Raw genomic sequence first — 19,509 nt, 5'->3', positions numbered from 1 at the left:
CTGGGAAGGGGGGAGGAGGGGGACATACATTTTCTGTAAAGGGCCAGGTAGTATCTATTTTAGGCTTTGATGCCATATGGTTCCTGTTAAAACTACCAGGCTCTTCCACTGTAGGTCAGAAACAGCTGGAGAGGATAAGCTAATCAATGGGCGTGGCTGGGATTCCAATGAAACTTTTTACCAAAACAGGCTGTGGGCCGGCTTTAGCTCATGGGCCGAGTCGGCTGACCCCTACTTTGAATTCATCACAAAATTTCATCCTCTCAGCCACACCGGGACATTGGTATAATTATTTCCATTTCACAGATGAAAAAACGGGGGCTGAGAGAGGGTTAGCAACTTGCCCATAGTCACACAACTAGTAAGTGGTAGAGTTTGGGTTCCCACGAAGCCCATGTTCTTCTCCTGCCTGCTCTGCCCCTCCCACTACTTTAAGCCTGGAGGTCAGAGCACCTACCTGGTCTGCAGGTGAGTTCACCCCTCTCAGTGAGCTCACTTACCCCCTCTCCAGGTTTGACCTGATCGCCAATGGCGGCGCCTCCTTGACCCTGCACTTTGAGCGAGCCCCGTTCATGAGCCAGGAGCGTACCGTGTGGCTGCCGTGGAATAGCTTTTACGCCATGGACACTCTGGTGATGAAGACAGAGGAGAACTCCATCCCCAGCTGCGACCTCAGTGGCTTTGTCCGGCCGGACCCAATCATCATCTCCTCCCCGCTGTCCACCTTCTTCAGCGCTGCCCCTGGGCAGAATCCCATCGTGCCTGAGACCCAGGTAGGAGCACCGGGTACCAGGGTGGGACTCTCAATACTGCCCTGCCCCAAACTGGCTGGCTGACTTCCTCCCACCATCGCTCTCTGCCTGGATAAGCCAGAAACTAATATTAAGGGGAGGGGCAAAAAGTAAGAACGCAGTAGAATTTGTAGTCACTGGAGAGAAAACTGAATCTCTCCTGGACATTCCGGATGTTTCCAGACTTTAGCAGTCACTGGAGCTTTTAATAGAATAAAAACAATACACATATGTGCAACGCACCTGCAAATTGCTTTTTATTCCTGTTAGTCACAGAGATACATGATAAGAGGCGCTTTAATGATCTACATCAGTGTTACGACAGAGGGCATATTACATTATTGCCTCCCTGTTGCTTTATAGCAATTGTCGGTGGAAGTTGCAGGTTCATATAATTACAGCCTCTTGTGGCCTCCTTGCATGCAACTAGCAATAAAGCCTGCTGTTCTTATTTACATCTTTTGCCAACAGCGTGGTTTTAAAAAGAAACACAACAGTGACCAAGAATAATTATTAATCCAAAAATCATAACCTCAGCCACTTTGCTCCGTAGTGCAGGATAAAGTTTTGGTTGTCGGGGGGTTTCTTCTCTCTTCTCAGCCATGGAACGTGGTTCTTGCACTCCCCCGTAAGGCGTGATGCTTTGGTGGGGGTGGGAGCAGATAGGTAGCCTTGGGTTGCAAGCAGCCCAGCTGCCGGGGTGCCTTTGATGCAGTGTATCTACCTTGCATTTCCTCCCCAGGTTCTTCATGAAGAAATTGAGCTCCCCGGTTCCAACGTGAAGCTTCGCTACCTGAGCTCCAGGACCGCAGGCTACAAGTCGCTGCTGAAGATCACCATGACCCAGTCCACGGTGCCCCTGAACCTCATCAAGGTTCATCTGATGGTAGCTGTAGAGGGGCACCTCTTCCAGAAGTCATTCCAGGCCTCTCCCAACCTGGCCTACACCTTCATCTGGGATAAGACAGATGCCTATGGCCAAAGGGTCTACGGACTCTCTGACGCTGTTGGTATGTTTCAGTTTCAACCCCTTATTGATTCTTGGATTTAGGCATGCATTAAATCAGCCTGTATTTATTGAGTTCCTAGTATGTGCCGAGAACTATTCTAGTAGCTAGGGAGGCAGTGGTCCATAAGCAGACAAGCATCCTCTTCCGTGGACTTCCTATTCTACTGAGGGATCGGAATAATAAACACAGCCTGGACAAGAAAATATCAAGCAGCGTTAGGTGCTAATATGAAAATAAAAATGTGTTGTATACTGGGGAAGAGGGGCAACGGGGGGTGGGCGTTCAGGGAGGGTTCCTCAGCAGATGATGTTTAAACAGAGGCTTGAATGAAAAGGAGCCGTGTGAAAATCAGGAAAAGAGCACTCTTTTCCTGGCAGAAAAAGAGAAGAGGGAGGTGTTTTTGAAGGACAGACATAGGCCAGTGTGGCTGGAATGTAGTGGACAGGGAGACTATTTGAGATGGGGAGAGAGGTGGGCAGGGGCTCGATCATGTTCCAGAGAGAACACTCTCAGGTGGCACAGAACCAGAGAACCAGAAGACGGAGCTAGAGGGGGGGCTGAAAGCTACATGCTATGTTTCAGGCTTTGCCTCTGAGGGGATCACGTGATTTCCCACTTGGGAAAGACCAACATAAGAGAAGGGTCGTATCGTTATCGGTCTTTGAAGAGTTGTGAGCTGTGGATTCATGTCAACCTACCCAGTATATTTTCTTACTTGTAGAAAGCTGTCTGGGATTCATTAAAATCCAGAATCCTGCATTTTCTTCACCAGTAGGCTTGTGGTTTTCAAGAACTGCAATAAGTTACCAAAATAAGAAACCAGCAAACTCAGAAATGTTCACTGTAATTGACAGCCAGTGTTCATCAGACACTCCCTTGCCGCAGAGCATTGTGCTAAAGCCTTTGTCTTGGGTGACCTCTCAATAACCCTATCAAGTAGACCCTCTCATAATCCCCATTGAGCAGATGGGACCTGAGGGAGAGGGTAGGCAAGTTGCCTGAAGTCACAGCCCTAGCAGGCTACGCATGCTCAGAATATTGCCCTTGCGGTCTGCTTCGTCAATGGGTAGAGTTAATAACTTAAAGAGAGTAGTAAGTTATCGGAGTAACGAGTGCATTTAAATATAAACAGTGGCTAATTTAATAAATATTATGTCAGGCTTTAGCCAATATCAAAATGATAGCCAACATCAAAAAGAAGATTGCATATCATAACGTACCGCATGTACTCCAGCTCCTACCATTATCAACACATCTTGTTTCCTCCTTACCTCCATCCACTTCTCCACCTCCCATATTTTGCTGAAGCAAGTCCCAAACATCAGATCATTTCATCTGTAGTATATCAGAGTGTATCCTTAAAAAACACTTTAAAAGCATAACAACAGTATCACAACAAAGAAACACAAGAAGTTCTTAATATCGAATAGCCAGTCATTGTTCAATATTTCAATTGCCTCATGAGTAGCATAAAATAAAGTAGTACTTTATTTGTTTGAATCAGAATCCAAATAAGATCTACCTTTTGCAACAAATTTTTTGTTATTATACAGGTTTCAGGTTTACAGCATTATAATTCGACATCTGTATAGACTACAAAGTAATCACCACCACAGCTGTAGTTAGTACCCATCACCATACAGCTGACCCCCTTCACCCATTTTGCCCACCCTCCAAACCCCTTTCCCTCTGGTAACCACTAATCTACTCTCTCTATCACTGAGTTTGTTTTTGTTTTATTTTGTTTGTTCATTTGTTTTTTAGATTCCACATATGGGTGAAATCATTCAGGATCTGTCTTTCTCCTTCTGACTTATTTCACTTAGAATAATACCTTCAAGGCCCATCCACATTGTCACAACTGGCAGGCTTTCATTCTTTTTACAGCTGAGTAGTATTCGATTATATATACTGCAATTTCTTTCTTTTTTTTAACATCTTTATTGGGGTATAATTGCTTTACAATGGTGTGTTAGTTTCTGCTTTATAACAAAGTGAATCAGTTATACATATGTTCCCATATCTCTTCCCTCTTGCATCTCCCTCCCTCCCACCCTCCCTGTCCCTCCCCTCCAGGAGGTCACAAAGCACCGAGCAGATCTCCCTGTGCTATGCGGCTGCTTCCCACTTGCTATCTACCTTACGTTTGGTAGTGTATATATGTCCATGCCTCTCTCTCGCTTCGCCACAGCTCACCCTTCCCACCTCCCCATATCCTCAAGTCCGTTCTCCAGTAGGTCTGTGTCTTTATTCCTGTCTTACCCCTAGGTTCTTCATGACATTTTTTTTTCTTAAATTCCATATATATGTGTTAGCATACGGTATTTGTCTTTCTCTTTCTGACTTACTTCACTCTGTATGACAGACTTAGGTCCATCCACCTCAATACGTATAGCTCAATTTCGTTTCTTTTTATGGCTGAGTAATATTCCATTGTATATATGTGCCACATGTTCTTTATCCATTCATCTGATGATGGGCACTTAGGTTGTTTCCATCTCCGGGCTATTGTAAATAGAGCTGCAATGAACATTTTGGTACATGACTCTTTTAGAATTATGGTTTTCTCAGGGTATATGCCCAGTAGTGGGATTGCTGGGTCATATGGTAGTTCTATTTGTAGTTTTTTAAGGAACCTCCATACTGTTCTCCATAGTGTCTGTACCAATTCACATTCCCACCAGCAGTGCAGGAGTGTTCCCTTTTCTCCACACCCTCTCCAGCATTTATTGTTTCTAGATTTTTTGATGATGGCCATTCTGACTGGTGTGAGATGATATCTCATTGTAGTTTTGATTTGCGTTTCCCTAATGGTTAATGATGTTGAGCATTCTTTCATGTGTTTGTTGGCAGTCTGTATATCTTCTTTGGAGAAATGTCTATTTAGGTCTTCTGCCCATTTTTGGATTGGGTTGTTTGTTTTTTTGTTATTGAGCTGCATGAGCTGCTTGTAAATTTTGGAAATTAATCCTTTGTCAGTTGCTTCATTTGCAAATATTTTCTCCCATTCTGAGGGTTGTCTTTTGGTCCTGTTTATGGTTTCCTTTGCTGTGCAAAAGTTTTGAAGTTTCATTAGGTCCCATTTGTTTATTTTTGTTTTCATTTCCATTTCTCTAGGAGGTGGGTCACAAAGGAGCTTGCTGTGATTTATGTCATAGAGTGTTCTGCCTATGTTTTCCTCTAAGAGTTTGATACTTTCTGGCCTTACATTTAGGTCTTGAATCCATTTTGAGCTTATTTTTGTGTATGGTGTTAGGGAGTGATCTAATCTCATACTTTGACATGTACCTGTACAGTTTTCCCAGCACCACTTATTGAAGAGGCTGTCCTTTCTCCACTGTACATTCTTGCCTCCTTTATCAAAGATAAGGTAACCATATGTGCGTGGGTTTATCTCTGGGCTTTTTATACTGTTCCATTGATCTGTCTGTTTTTGTGCCAGTACCATACTGTCTTCATTACTGTAGCTTTGTAGTATAGTCTACAGTCAGGGAGCCTGATTCCTCCAGCTCCATTTTTCGTTCTCAAGATTGCTTTGGCTATTCGGGGTCTTTTGTGTTTCCATACGAATTGTGAAATTTTTTGTTCTAGTTCTGTGAAAAATTCCAGTGGTAGTTTGATAGGGATTGCATTGAATCTATAGATTGCTTTGGGTAGTAGAGTCATTTTCACAGTGTTGATTCTTCCAATCCAAGAACATGGTATAGCTCTCCATCTGTTTGTATCATCTTTAATTTCTTTCATCAGTGTCTTATAATTTTCTGAATACAGGTCTTTTGTCTCCTTAGGTAGGTTTATTCCTAGATATTTTATTCTTTTTGTTGCAATGGCAAATGGGAGTGTTCTCTTGATTTCACTTTCAGATTTTCGTCATTAGTGTATAGGAATGCCAGAGATTTCTGTGCATTAATTTTGTATCCTGCAACTTTACCAAATTCATTGATTAGCTCTAGTAGTTTTCTGGTAGCATCTTTAGGATTGTCTATGTATAGTATCACGTCATCTGCAAACAGTGACAGCTTTACTTCTTTTCCGATTTGGATTCCTTTTATTTCCTTTTCTTCTCTGATTGCTGTGGCTAAAACTTCCAAAACTATGTAGAATAAGAGTGGTGAGAGTGTGCAACCTTGTCTTGTTCCTGATCTTAGTGGAAACGCTTTCAGTTTTTCACCATTGAGGATGATGTTGGCTGTGGGTTTGTCATATATGGCCTTTATTATGTTGAGGAAAGTTCCCTCTATGCCTACTTTCTGCAGGGTTTGTATCATAAACGGGTGTTGAATTTTGTCGAAAGTTTTTTCTGCATCTATTGAGATGATCATATGGTTTTTCTCCTTCAGTTTGTTAATATGGTGTATCACATTGATTGATTTGCATATATTGAAGAATCCTTGCATTCCTGGCATAAACCCCACTTGATCATGGTGTATGATCCTTTTAATGTGCTGTTGGATTCTGTTTGCTAGTATTTTGTTGAGGATTTTTGCATCTGTGTTCATCAGTGATATTGGCCTGTAGTTTTCTTTCTTTGTGACATCCTTGTCTGGTTTTGGTATCAAGGTGATGGTGGCCTCGTAGAATGAATTTGGGAGTGTTCCTGCCTCTGCTGTATTTTGGAAGAGTTTGAGAAGGATAGGTGTTAGCTCTTCTCTAAATGTTTGATAGAATTCGCCTGTGAAGCCATCTGGTCCTGGGCTTTTGTGTGTTGGAAGATTTTTAATCACAGTTTCAATTTCAGTGCTTGTGATTGGTCTGTTCATATTTTCTATTTCTTCCTGATTCAGTCTTGGCAGGTTGTGCATTTCTAAGAATTTGTCCATTTCTTCCAGGTTGTCCATTTTATTGGCATAGAGTTGCTTGTAGTAATCTCTCATGATCTTTTGTATTTCTGCAGTGTCAGTTGTTACTTCTCCTTTTTCATTTCTAATTGATTTGAGTCTTCTCCCTTTTTTTCTTGATGAGTCTGGCTAATGGTTTATCTATTTTGTTTATCTTCTCAAAGAACCAGCTTTTAGTTTTATTGATCTTTGCTATTGTTTCCTTCATTTCTTTTTCATTTATTTCTGATCTGATTTTCATGATTTCTTTCCTTCTGCTAACTTTGGGGTTTTTTTGTTCTTTCTCTAATTGCTTTAGGTGCAAGGTTAGGTTGTTTATTCGAGATGTTTCCTGTTTCTTAAGGTGGGCTTGTATTGCTATAAACTTCCCTCTTAGAACTGCTTTTGCTGCATCCCATAGGTTTTGGGTCGTCGTGTCTCCATTGTCATTTGTTTCTAGGTATTTTTTGATTTCCTCTTTGATTTCTTCAGTGATCACTTCGTTATTAAGTAGTGTATTGTTTAGCCTCCATGTGTTTGTATTTTTTACAGATCTTTTCCTGTAATTGATATCTCGTCTCATAGTGTTGTGGTCGGAAAAGATACTTGATACAATTTCAATTTTCTTAAATTTACCAAGGCTTGATTTGTGACCCAAGATATGACCTATCCTGGAGAATGTGCCATGAGCACTTAAGAAAAATGTGTATTCTGTTGTTTTTGGATGGAGTGTCCTATAAATATCAATTAAGTCCATCTTGTTTAATGTATCATTTAAAGCTTGTGTTCCCTTATTTATTTTCATTTTGAATGATCTGTCCATTGGTGAAAGTGGGGTGTTAAAGTCCCCTAGTATGAATGTGTTACTGTCGATTTCCCCGTTTATGGCTGTTAGTATTTGCCTTATGTATTGAGGTGCTCCTATGTTGGGTGCATAAATATTTACACTTGTTATATCTTCTTCTTGGATCGATCCCTTGATCATTATGTAGTGTCCTTCTTTGTCTCTTCTAATAGTCTTTATTTTAAAGTCTATTTTGTCTGATACGAGAATTGCTACTCCAGCTTTCTTTTGGTTTCCATTTGCATGAAATATCTTTTTGCATCCCCTTACTTTCAGTCTGTATGTGTCTCTAGGTCTGAAGTGGGTCTCTTGTAGACAGCATATATAGGGGTCTTGTTTTTGTATCCGTTCAGCCAATCTGTGTCTTTTGGTGGGAGCATTTAGTCCATTTACATTTAAGGTAATTATCGATACGTATGTTCCTATTCCCATTTTCTAAATTGTTTTGGGTTCGTTATTGTAGGTCTTTTCCTTCTCTTGTGTTTCTTGCCTAGAGAAGTTCCTTTAGCATTTGTTGTAAAGCTGGTTTGGTGGTGCTGAACTCTCAGCTTTTGCTTGTCTATAAAGGTTTTAATTTCTCCATCAAATCTGAATGAGATCCTTGCTGGGTAGAGTAATCTTGGTTGCAGGTTTTTCTCCTTCATCACTTTAAATATGTCCTGCCACTCCCTTCTGGCTTGCAGAGTTTCTGCTGAAAGATCAGCTGTTAATCTTATGGGGATTCCCTTGTGTGTTATTTGTTGGTTTTCCCTTGCTGCTTTTAATATGCTTTCTTTGTATTTAATTTTTGACAGTTTGATTAATATGTGTCTCAGTGTATTTCTCCTTGGATTTATCCTGTATGGGACTCTCTGTGCTTCCTGGACTTGATTAACTATTTCCTTTCCCATATTAGGGAAGTTTTCAACTATAATCTCTTCAAATATTTTCTCAGTCCCTTTCTTTTTCTCCTCTTCTTCTGGAACCCCTATAATTCGAATGTTGGTGCATTTAATGTTGTCCCAGAGGTCTCTGAGACTGTCCTCAGTTCTTTTCATTCTTTTTTCTTTATTCTGCTCTGCAGTAGTTATTTCCACTATTTTATCTTCCAGGTCACTTATCCGTTCTTCTGCCTCAGTTATTCTGCTATTGATCCCATCTAGAGTATTTTTCATTTCATTTATTGTGTTGTTCATCATTGTTTGTTTCATCTTTAGTTCTTCTAGGTCCTTGTTAAATGTTTCTTGCATTTTGTCTATTCTGTTTCCAAGATTTTGGATCATCTTTACTATCATTATTCTGAATTCTTTTTCAGGTAGACTGCCTATTTCCTCTTCATTTGTTTGGTCTGGTGGGTTTTTATCTTGCTCCTTCATCTGCTGTGTGTTTTTCTGTCTTCTCATTTTGCTTATCTTACTGTGTTTGGGGTCTCCTTTTTGCAGGCTGCAGGTTCATAGTTCCCGTTGTTCTTGGTGTCTGTCCCCAGTGACTAAGGCTGGTTCAGTGGGTTGTGTAGGCTTCCTGGTGGAGGGGACTAGTGCCTCTGTTCTGGTGGGTGAGACTGGATCTTGTCTCTCTGGTGGGCAGGTCCACATCTGGTGGTGTGTTTTGGGGTGTCTGTGGACTTACGATTTTAGGCAGCCTCTCTGCTAATGGGTGGGGTTGTGTTCCTGTTTTGCTAGTTGTTTGGCATAGGGTGTCCAGCACTGTAGCTTGCTGGGCATTGAGTGAAGCTGGGAGCTGGCGTTGAGATGGAGATCTCTGGGAGATTTTTGCCATTTGATATTATGTGGAGCTGGGAGGTCTCTTGTTGACCAGTGTCCTGAAGTTGGCTCTCCCACCTCAGAGGCACAGCACTGACTCCTGGCTGCAGCACCAAGAGCCTTTCATCCACGCGGCTCAGAATAAAAGGGAGAAAAAGTAGAGAGAAAGAATTAGTAGAAGTAGGAAGGAAGGAAGGAAGGAAGAAAAGATAAAGTAAAATAAAGTTATTAAAATAAAAAATAATTATTAAGAAAAAAAATAAAAACGGACAGATAGAACCCTAGGACAAATGGTGGAAGCAAAGCTATACAGACAAAATCTCACACACAAGCCTACACATACACACTCACAAAAAGAGGAAAAGGGGAAAAAATCATAAATCTTGCTCTCAAAGTCCACCTCCTTAATTTGGGATGATTCGTTGTCTATTCATGTATTCCAGATGCAGGGTACATCAAGTTGATTGTGGAGCTTTAATCCGCTGTTTCTGAGGCTGCTGGGAGAGATTTCCCTTTCTCTTCTTTGTTCGCACAGCTCCCAGGGGCTCAGCTTTGGATTTGGCCCCGCCTCTGCGTGTAGGTCGCCGGAGGGCGTCTGTTTCTCGATCTGACGGGACGGGGTTAAAGGAGCCGCTGATTCGGGGGCTCTGGCTCACTCAGGCCGGGGGGAGGGAGGGGCACGGATTGCGGGGCGAGCCTGCCGCAGCAGAGGCCAGCATGACGTTGCACCAGCCTGAGGCGCGACATGCGTTCTCCCGGGGAAGTTGTCCCTGGATCCCAGGAACCTGGCAGTGGCGGGCTGCACAGGCTCCCCGGAAGGGAGGTGTGGATAGTGACCTGTGCTCGCACACAGGCTTCTTGGTGGCGGCAGCAGCAGTCTTAGCGTCTCCTGCCCGTCTCTGGGGTCCGTGCTTTTAGCCGCGGCTCGCGCCCATCTCTGGAGCTCCTTTAAGCAGCACTCTTAATCCCCTCTCCTCGCGCACCAGGAAACAAAGAGGGAAGAAAAAGTCTCTTGCCTCTTTGGCAGGTCCAGACTTTTCCCCGGACTCCCTCCCATCTAGCCGTGGTGCACTAACCCCCTGCAGGCTGTGTTCACGCCGCCAACCCCAGTCCTCTCCCGGCGCTCCGACCGAAGCCTGAGCCTCAGCTCCCAGCCCCGCCCGCCCCGGCGGGTGAGCAGACAAGCCTCTCAGGCTGGTGAGTGCCAGTCAGCACCGATCCTCTGTGCAGGAATCTCTCCGCTTTGCCCTCCACACCCCTGTTGCTGCGCTCTCCCCCTCCACCACCCTCAGTCTCCGCCCGCGAAGGGGCTTCCTAGTGTGTGGAAACCTTTCCTCCTTCAGAGCTCCCTCCCATTGGTGCAGGTCCCATCCCTATTCTTTTGTCTCTGTTTTTTCTTTTTTGCTTTTGCCCTACCCAGGTACGTGGGGAGTTTCTTGCCTTTTGGGAGGTCTGAGGTCTTCTGCCAGCATTCAGTAGGTGTTCTGTAGGAGTTGTTCCACGTGTAGATGTATTTCTGGTGTATCTGTGGAGAGGAAGGTGATCTCCGTCTCTTACTCTTCTGCCATCTTCCCCTCGTCCTCCCGCAATTTCTTTATTCATTCATCCATCAGTGGACAGTTAGGTTGTTTCCATATCTTAGCTATTGTAAATAATACTGCAGTGAACATAGAGGTGTATATATTTTTTGAATTAATGTTTTGGTGTCCTCTGGATATATACCAAGAAGGGAATAGCTGGGTTCTCTTAAATTTTTTTAATCTGTAGTTTTCCCTTTCATCACTAGCTCATTTTCCCCAGTTTTACTGAGAAATAATTGACTTACATCACTGTATAACTTTATGACATACAGCATGATAGTTGATTTACTTATATTGTGAAATGATTAGCACAATAGATTCAGCTAGCGTTCATCTTCTCATAAAGAAACAATAAAAAAGAAGAGAAAAAAGGAAAATTGTGATGAGAACTCATAGGATTTAGTCTTTCAACAACTTTCCTGTATATCATACAGCAGTGTTAACTCTAGTCATCATGTTGTACATTACATCCCTGGTACTTATTTATCTTGTATCTAGAAGTTTGTACCTTTCCACCACCTTCATCCAGTTTCCCCTTTCCCCACTCTCTGCCTCTGGTAAACCTCAAGTTTGATATGTTTTTCTATGCGTTTGTTTTGGTTTTAGTTCCACATATAAGTGAGATCATACAGTGTTTGTCTTTCTCTGTCTGACTTATTTCACTTAGCATAATGCCTTCAAGTTCCATCATGTTGTTGCAAATGGTAGGATTTCCCATTTTTTATGGCTCAGTAATATTTCATTGTGTGTGTATATATATATATACACACACACACATATATATACACACACATATGTATATTGTATGTATTTGTATATATATGTATACATACATATATATATATATATACACACACACACACACATACTACAGTTTCTTTATTCATTCATCCATCAGTGGACACTTACATTGTTTCCATATCTTGATTATGCTGCTATGAACATGGGAGTGCAAATATCTCTTTGACATAGGGTTTCTATTTCTTCAGATACATTCTCAGAAGTAGAATTGCTGGATCATATGGTACTTTAATTTTTAATTTTTCAGGAACCTCCATACTGTTTCCAGTCCCACCAACGTTGCACAGCGGTCTCCTTTTCTCCACATCCTCACCAGCATTTGTTATCCCTTGTCTTTTTGATGGCCATTCTAATAGGCATGAGGTGTTATCTCATTGTGCTTTTCGTTTGCATTTCCCTAATAACCAGTGATGTTCAGCATTTTTTCATGTATCTGTTAGCCTTTTGTGTGTTTTCTTTGGAGAAATGTCTGTTCAGGTCCTTTGCCCATTTTTTAATTGGATTATTTGGGCTTTTTGCTATTGAGTTGTATGAGTTCTTTATGTGTTTTGAATATTAACTCCTTATCAGATCTACTATTTGCAAATATTTTTCCCATTATATAGGTTGTTTTTTCACTTTTATGGTTTCTTGTGCAGAAGGTTTTTTTTAGTTTGATGTAGTCCCACTTGCTTATTTTCCATTTTGTTACTTCTGCTTTAGGTGTCGTAGCCAAAAACTCATTACCAAGACCCATGTCAAGGAGCTTTATTCCTGTTTCCTTATAGTTTCAGGTCTTACATTTAAGTATTTAATCCATTTTGGGTTAATTTTTGTAAGTGGTATAGATATGGGTCCAGTTTCATTCTAGTACATGAGAATATGCAATTATCCTGGCACCATTTATTGAAACGACTGTCTTCTTCCATTGAGTATTCTTGGCTGCTTTGTCAAATATTAATTGACCATATATGCATGGGTTTATTTCTGGGCTGTCAGCTCTATTCCAATTGTCTCTTTGTTTCTATGCCAGTACCATACTGTTTTGATGACTATGGCTTTATAATATAGCCTGAAACCAGGACGTATGATGCATCCTGCTTTTTTCTGCTTTCTCAGTACTTCTTTGGCTACTCGGAATCTTTTGTGGTTCCATATAACTTTTAGGAGTGTTTTTTTCTACTTCCGTAAAAAAATGCTATTGGAATCTTAATAGGAATTACATTGAATCTATAAATGGCTTTTGGTAGTATTGACATTTTAACACTCTTAGTTCTTCCAGTCCATGTACACAAGATACCTTCCATTTATTTGTGTTTTCTTTGATTTCTTTCAATGTCTTGTAGTTTTCAGAGTAGAGATCTTTCACCTCCTTGATTAAATGTGTTCCTAAGTATTTTTTGATCCTATTATAAGTGGGATTTATTTATTTTATTTCTTATTCAGAAAATTCATTGTTGGTGTATAGAAATGCTACTGGTTTTTGTATGTTAATTTTGTATCCTGCAACTTTACTGAATTTACTGATTAAGTCTTAACATTTTTTTTTTGAGTCTTTAGGATTTTCTATATATAAAATCATGCCATTGGCAAATAGGGACAATTTTACTGCTTCTTTTCCAGTTCTGATACATCTTATTTATTTTTCTTCCTGATTATTCCAGTTAGGACTTCTAATACTATGTTGACTAGGAGTGGTGAGAATGGGCACTCCTGTCTTGTTCCTGATCTTAGAGGAAAAGCTTTCAATAGTTTTCCATTGAGTAGGATGTTAGCTGCGGGCCTGTCATATATGGCCTTTATTTTGTTGAGTTGGGTTTTTTCTATGCCTATATTGTTAAGAGTTTTTATCATGAATGGATGTTGAGTATTGTCAAATGCTTTTTCTGCATCTCTTGAGATAATCATATGATTTTTTCTTTTATCCTATTAATTGGATTATCACATTGATTGATTTGCATATGTTGAACCATCCTTGCATCCCAGAGATAAATCCCACTGGATCATGGTGTATGATCATTTTAATATGCTGCTGAATTTGATTTGCTAGTATTTTATTGAGAATTTTTGCATCTGTACTTATCAGGGATACTGACCTGTAGTTTTCTGATAGTGTCCTTTTCTGGTTTTGGTATCAGGGTAATGCTGGCCTTGAAAATGAGGTTGGGAAAGTGTTCCCTCCTCTTTGATTTTTTGGAAGAGTTTGAGAAGGATTGGTGTTGATTCTGCTTAAAATGTTTGGGAAAATTCACCAGTGAAGCCATCTGGTCCTAAGCTTTTCTTCATTGGGAGATTTTTGATTACTGATTCAATCTCTTGACTAGCAATTGGTCGTTTGGATTTTCTATTTCTTCCTGACTAGCAATTGGTCATTCAGATTTTCTATTTCTTCCTGATGCAGTTTTGGTAAGTTGTATGTCTTTAAGAATTTTTCCATTTCTTCTAGGTTGTTCAGTTTAGGTTGTTGGTGTATAGTTATTCAGAGGAGCCTCTTATGATCCTTTGTATTTCTGTAGTATAAATTATTAAATAATGTGTCCTTATTCATTCATAATTTTGTTTATTTGGGTCCTCTCTGTTTTTTCCCTAGGTAGTCTAATTAAGGGTTTGTCAATTTTGTTTATCTTTTTAAAGAACCAACTCTTTGTTTGGTTAATCTTTGCTCTTGTTTCTCTCTTTTCTATTTTATTTATTTATGCTGCAATATTTATTATTTCCTTTATTCTGCTAACTTTGGGCTCAGTTTGTTCTTCTTTTTCTAGTTCCTTAAGGCACAAAATTAGATTGTTTATTTGGGATCTTCCTTAATGTAGGTGCTTATTGCTATGAACTTCCCTCTTAGAACTGGCTTTTAATGCATCCCAGAAGTTCTGGTATTTGTGTTTCCATTTTAATTTGTCTCTTTTTATTTCCCTTTTAGTTTCTTCCTTAATCTATTGGTTATTCAGGAGAGTGTTTTTTAATTTCCATATATTTTTGAATTTTCCAGTTTTCCTCTTGTTATTGAGTTCTAGTTTCATGGCATTGTGGTCAAAGAAGATATTTGGTATGATTTTAATCTTCCTGAATTTGTTAAGACTTGTTTTGTGGCCTAACATATGGTCTATCCTAGAAAATGTTCCATGTACACTTCTGCCATTGTTGGATAGAATGTTCTATGTATGTTTGTTAGATCCATTGGGTCTACAGTGTTGTTGAAATCCTCTGTTTCCTTTATGACTTTCTGTCTGGATGATCTGTCCATTTTTGAGAGTGGGATATTCAAGTCCCCAACTTTATCCTATTATGGTTTATTTCTCCTTTTAGCTCTGCTAGTTTGTGCTTTATATATTTACATGCTCCACTGTTGGGTGCATAAATATTTATAATTGTTATATCTTCTTGATGTATCTACCACTTTACCATTATATAATGGTCTTCTTTGTCTCTTTTTAACACTTTTAGTTTGAAGTCTATTTTGTCTGATATAAATATAGCTACCCCTGCTTTTTGGGGGGCATGGGATTACCATTTACTTGAAAGTTTGCAATGCCTTTTTCCATCCCTTCATTCTCAGTCCATCTGGGTCCTTATGGCTATAGTGAGTCTCTTATAGGCATCATAACATTGGCTCTTGTTGGTTTTATTCATTCAGCCGTTTCATGTCTTTTGATTGGAGAATTTAATCTGTTTACGTTTAAACTAATTAATGATAGGGACTTAGTATTGTCATTTTATTCTTTGTTTTCTGGCCCTTTTGTGATCCATTGTGCCTTCTTTCTTTTTCTGCTGTCTTTGGTATTAGTTACTTTGACTTTCTCTCATGTTCCTTTGTGTAATTACTATAGATTTTTACCTGTACTTACTATGAATCCAGACGAGATCCACCTTGTGCAACCGGCTGACTTCTCTTCAATTATTTTAATCTATGGTTTCTCCTTCCATTTCAACCTCTTTTTTTAGGTTTTATGATTGATTTGTTGAAGAAACTGTATTGTTTGCCTGTAGCATTTCCCATAGTCTGGCTTGTTTTCTGATTGCACACCTGTGGCTGTTTAACGTGTTCCTCTGTCCTATATCTCCTATAAATTGATAGTTGGACCTTGAGGCTTTCTAGGTTCAAGTTTGATATTTTATCTATACCAACTTTTTTGAGGTTTAACTGACATACAATGTATACAACATAATGATTTGATATTTGTATATATTGCAAAATGATGACTACAGTAGATCTAGTTAACATCTGTCACCATACATAGTTACAAATTTTTTTTCTGGTGGTGAGAACTTTTAAGATCTACTCTCTTAGCAACTTTCAAATATACAGTACGGCATTACTAATTATAGTTACCATGTTGTATATCACATCCCTGTGACTCATTTATTTTTTAACTGAAAGTTTGTATCTTTTGACTTTCTTCACCTGTTTGGTCCACCCAGCCCCTGCCTCTGGCAACCACCAATCTGTTCCCTGTACAAGAGCTTGGCTTTTTGTTTTTTGCTTTGTTTGTTTTTATTTTTTTTTAATTCTGCTTATGATCATCTTTGTTTCATAAACACTTTAAAAACATTACTTAGATTTCTCCAGAAATTTTTTAAATTAATTAATTTATTTATTTTTGGCTGCGTTGGGTCTTCGTTGGTGCATGCGGGCTTTCTCTAGTTGTGGTGAGCGGGGGATACTCTTCATTGCAGTGCACAGGCTTCTCACTGTGGCAGCTTCTTTGTTGTGGAGCACGGGCTCTAGGCGCGCGGGCTTCAGTAGCTGTGGCTCACAGGCTCTAGAGCGCAGGCTCAGTAGTTGTGGTGCATGGGCTTAGTTGCTCTGTGGCATGTGAGATCTACCCAGACCGGGGCTTGAACCCATGTCCCCTGAAGTGGCAGGTGGATTCTTAACCACTGTGCCACCAGGGAAGTCCCCCAAATTTACTATTTATCACAATAAAACATTGAGGCATTTAGAGCAAATGATATTCCTATTTACACAGATTTTTAGATCCACATATAGGTGAGATTATACAGTATTTGTCTTTCTTTATCTGACTTATTTCACTTAACATAATGCCCTCAAAGTCTATTCATGTTGTCACAAATGGCAAGATTTCATTCTTTTGTACGGCTGAATAATATTTCATTGATTGTATATCACGTCATTTTTATCCATTCATCTGTCGATGGACACCTTGGTTGTTTCTCCATCTTAGCTATTGTAAGTAATGCTGCAACGAATATAGGGGTGCATATATCTTTTCACTGTTGATGTTTTTGTTTCCTCCAGATAGATACCAAGAAGTGGAATTGCTGGGTCCTATGGTAGTTTTATTTTTAAGTTTTTGAGAAACCTCCATACTGTTTTCCATAATGGCTGCACCAGTTTACATTCCCACCAACAGTGCACAAGGGTTCCTTTTCTCCACATCCTCTTTTTGATGATAGCCATTCGGACAGGGGTGAGGTGATATCTCATCATAGGTTTGATTTGCATTTCCCTGAAGATTAGTGATGCTGAGCATCTTTTCACATACCATTGGCCTTGTGTATGTCTTCTTTGGATAGATGTCTATTCAGTTCCTTTGCCCCTTTTTTAATTGCGTTCTTTGGTTTTTGGCTGTCAAGTGGTATGAGTTCTTTATATACTTTGGACATTAGCCCCTTATCCGATATATGATTTGCAAATATTTTCTCTCATTCAGTAGGTTTCCTTATCATTTTATGAATGGTTTCATTTGCTGTGCAGAAGCTTTTTAGTTTGATGTAGTCCCACTTGTTCCTTTCTGCTTTAGTTTCCTTTGCTTTGGGTGTCAAATTCAAAAAATCATTGCAATGACTGATGTTAAGGAGCTTATTGCCTATGTTTTCTTCTAGGAGTTCTATGGTTTTAGGTCTTATATTCAAGCTTTTAATCCATTTGAGTTCATTTTTGTGAGTGGCATAGAGTGGTACAATTTCTTTTTCTTTTTCTTTTTTTCACATGTGGCTGTCCAGCTTTCCCAACCCATTTATTGAAGAGAGTGTCCTTTGCCCATTGTATATTCTTGGCTCCTTTGTCATAAATTAATAGACTATGTATGCTTGGGTTTACTTCTGGACTCTCTAATCTACTCCATTGATCTTTGTGTCTGTTTTCATGCCAGCACCATACTGTTTTGGTTACTATAGCCATGTAATATAGTTTGAAATCTGAGCGTGTGTTGCCTCTAGCTTTGTTCTTCTTCTCAAGATAGCTTTGACAGTTCAGGGTTTTGTGGTTCCATACAGGTTTTAGGAGTGTTTTTTCTATTTCTGTGAAAAAATAGCATTGGAATTTTGATAGGGATTACATTGAATCTGTACTTTGCTTTGGGTAGTACGGACATTTTAACAATATTAATTCTTCTAATCCATGAGCATAGAGTATCTTTCCATTTATTTGTGTCTTCTCCAGTTTCTTTCATCACTTTCTTGTCATTTTCAGTGTACAGGTCTTTCACCTCCTTGGTTAAATTTATTCCTAAGTATTTTGTTCTTTGATTTTTTTTTTTTTTTTAAGCAAGACCGCTTGATAGATGGTTCTGTCTTCTTCTGTCTGGAGGTGACTAATGTCAGCCTGTCTATTCTTTTGTGATTTCAGCAGCATTGATGCTCATTGCCTAGATTCATTAGGTCATTAGGGATTGCAAAATGATATTTTAATTCTGTCATTGCTGCTTTATTATTTACTAGCTAGAATACTTTTATTTAGAGATACTTTCTCATTAACTACTTGGTTATTTGAGGTACAGTTCAAATAAGAAAGAAAGGATAAATGCTTGATTCTTTCCCTTTATTTACCAATTTTCAACCTAATAAGTTGGCTCTCTCACATCCTCTGCTGGTGGCAAATCAGTGTTTTTAAATACCATTATGAACTCACAGGATGAAATACCTCTAATATATCCATTGAAGTTATTATCTTTCCTCATAGTCAAATTGTCTCATCTTTGGTCAGTGGAAGCTTCTTCAAGCTGATTCCCAAATTCTTTCGACGTGGCCCTAGTAGATTGTATTTCCTTCCTTGCTATCTGGTGTGATCAAATCGCCTGGTCTTCTGTTGTTCATTTCTTGTTCCAGCCGTTTCTTCAAGGAGCCCTGATTCCTGTTAATGAGAAATAATATTTCAAGGCCACAAACCAGGCACTAGCACTTCTCTTTGCTACTGAGTTGGTCATTGTTTCTTGGAATTTTCAGAGGACAAGCCAGTACATACATGGGTTTTTTTAAAAGATAAAATGTACCTCTCCTTCATTTCAACACTCCTGTATCTCAGGATTTAAAAAAAGCTGTGGAGAATCCCCAAAGGTGACACACATAGTTAAGAATTTAATGTGGAAGGAACAGCCATAATAACAATGCCTCATGTTTCTGAAGCGGCGTTCCAATTAAAAATGTATGGCATCTCGGCGTTTTGTCTCCTCTATCCTCACGACATCTCTCTGAGAAACTGAGGCTTCACTTGCTCTGTTTTGCACACGGGGGAGATGGAGCCACGAGGAAGTGTGAGCTGGAACAGAACTGGAACTAAAATCCTTCTTCTCCCACCCTTCTCTCCTGTTTGTCCATGTGGCAAATGCAGGATTTTTATAGTTTTTGGATTCTGTTCCCCACTGAATTGCCATATAATTGGCAGGCGGTGTCCCCATGCCTGCCTCACTTGGAACTCTCTGGAATCCTCAGTGAATGTACAAAGTGCCTCAGCTAACACAAGCTGTCGCCTCCAGAATCTCCTTATAAATGAGCCACAGGGCTTCCATAGGTCTTTCTCCTAGTGAGTGAAAATAAATAACACAAAATATAGCGAATGCAGGCCGTGAACAGGCTAAGGGAAACGGTCTCCTGTCCATCTCTAAAGGAGCGTTGTATTCAGTTTCTAAATGATTCATCTCTTCCCTCCCCATCGCTGGGGTCATTTTTGAAAACCAGCTGTTCATTGGAAAGTTCTTTCTATCCC

General features: G+C 39.8%; 1 protein-coding gene across 5 annotated transcripts in view; it reads left to right on the top strand.

Annotated features, from left to right (window-relative positions):
• Nucleotides 1-19,509, top strand: part of LOC113608250 (teneurin-2) — a 531,856-nt gene that overhangs the window by 436,298 nt on the left and 76,049 nt on the right. For all 5 annotated transcript variants that reach the window (XM_027084352.1, XM_027084355.1, XM_027084357.1 and 2 more), the window contains 2 exons: nt 512-773; nt 1,534-1,801. In XM_027084352.1, the coding sequence (XP_026940153.1) occupies nt 512-773; nt 1,534-1,801 (530 nt within the window). The remainder of the gene's footprint in view (nt 1-511; nt 774-1,533; nt 1,802-19,509) is intronic.

This window comes from Aethalodelphis obliquidens, unplaced genomic scaffold, assembly GCF_003676395.1.
Source record: "Aethalodelphis obliquidens isolate GAN/ISIS:26980383/991018 unplaced genomic scaffold, ASM367639v1 scaffold52, whole genome shotgun sequence".
Taxonomy (NCBI): domain Eukaryota; kingdom Metazoa; phylum Chordata; class Mammalia; order Artiodactyla; family Delphinidae; genus Aethalodelphis; species Aethalodelphis obliquidens.
The sequence above is the reverse complement of the archived record's forward strand: the minus strand, read 5'-3'. Positions and strand labels throughout refer to the sequence as shown.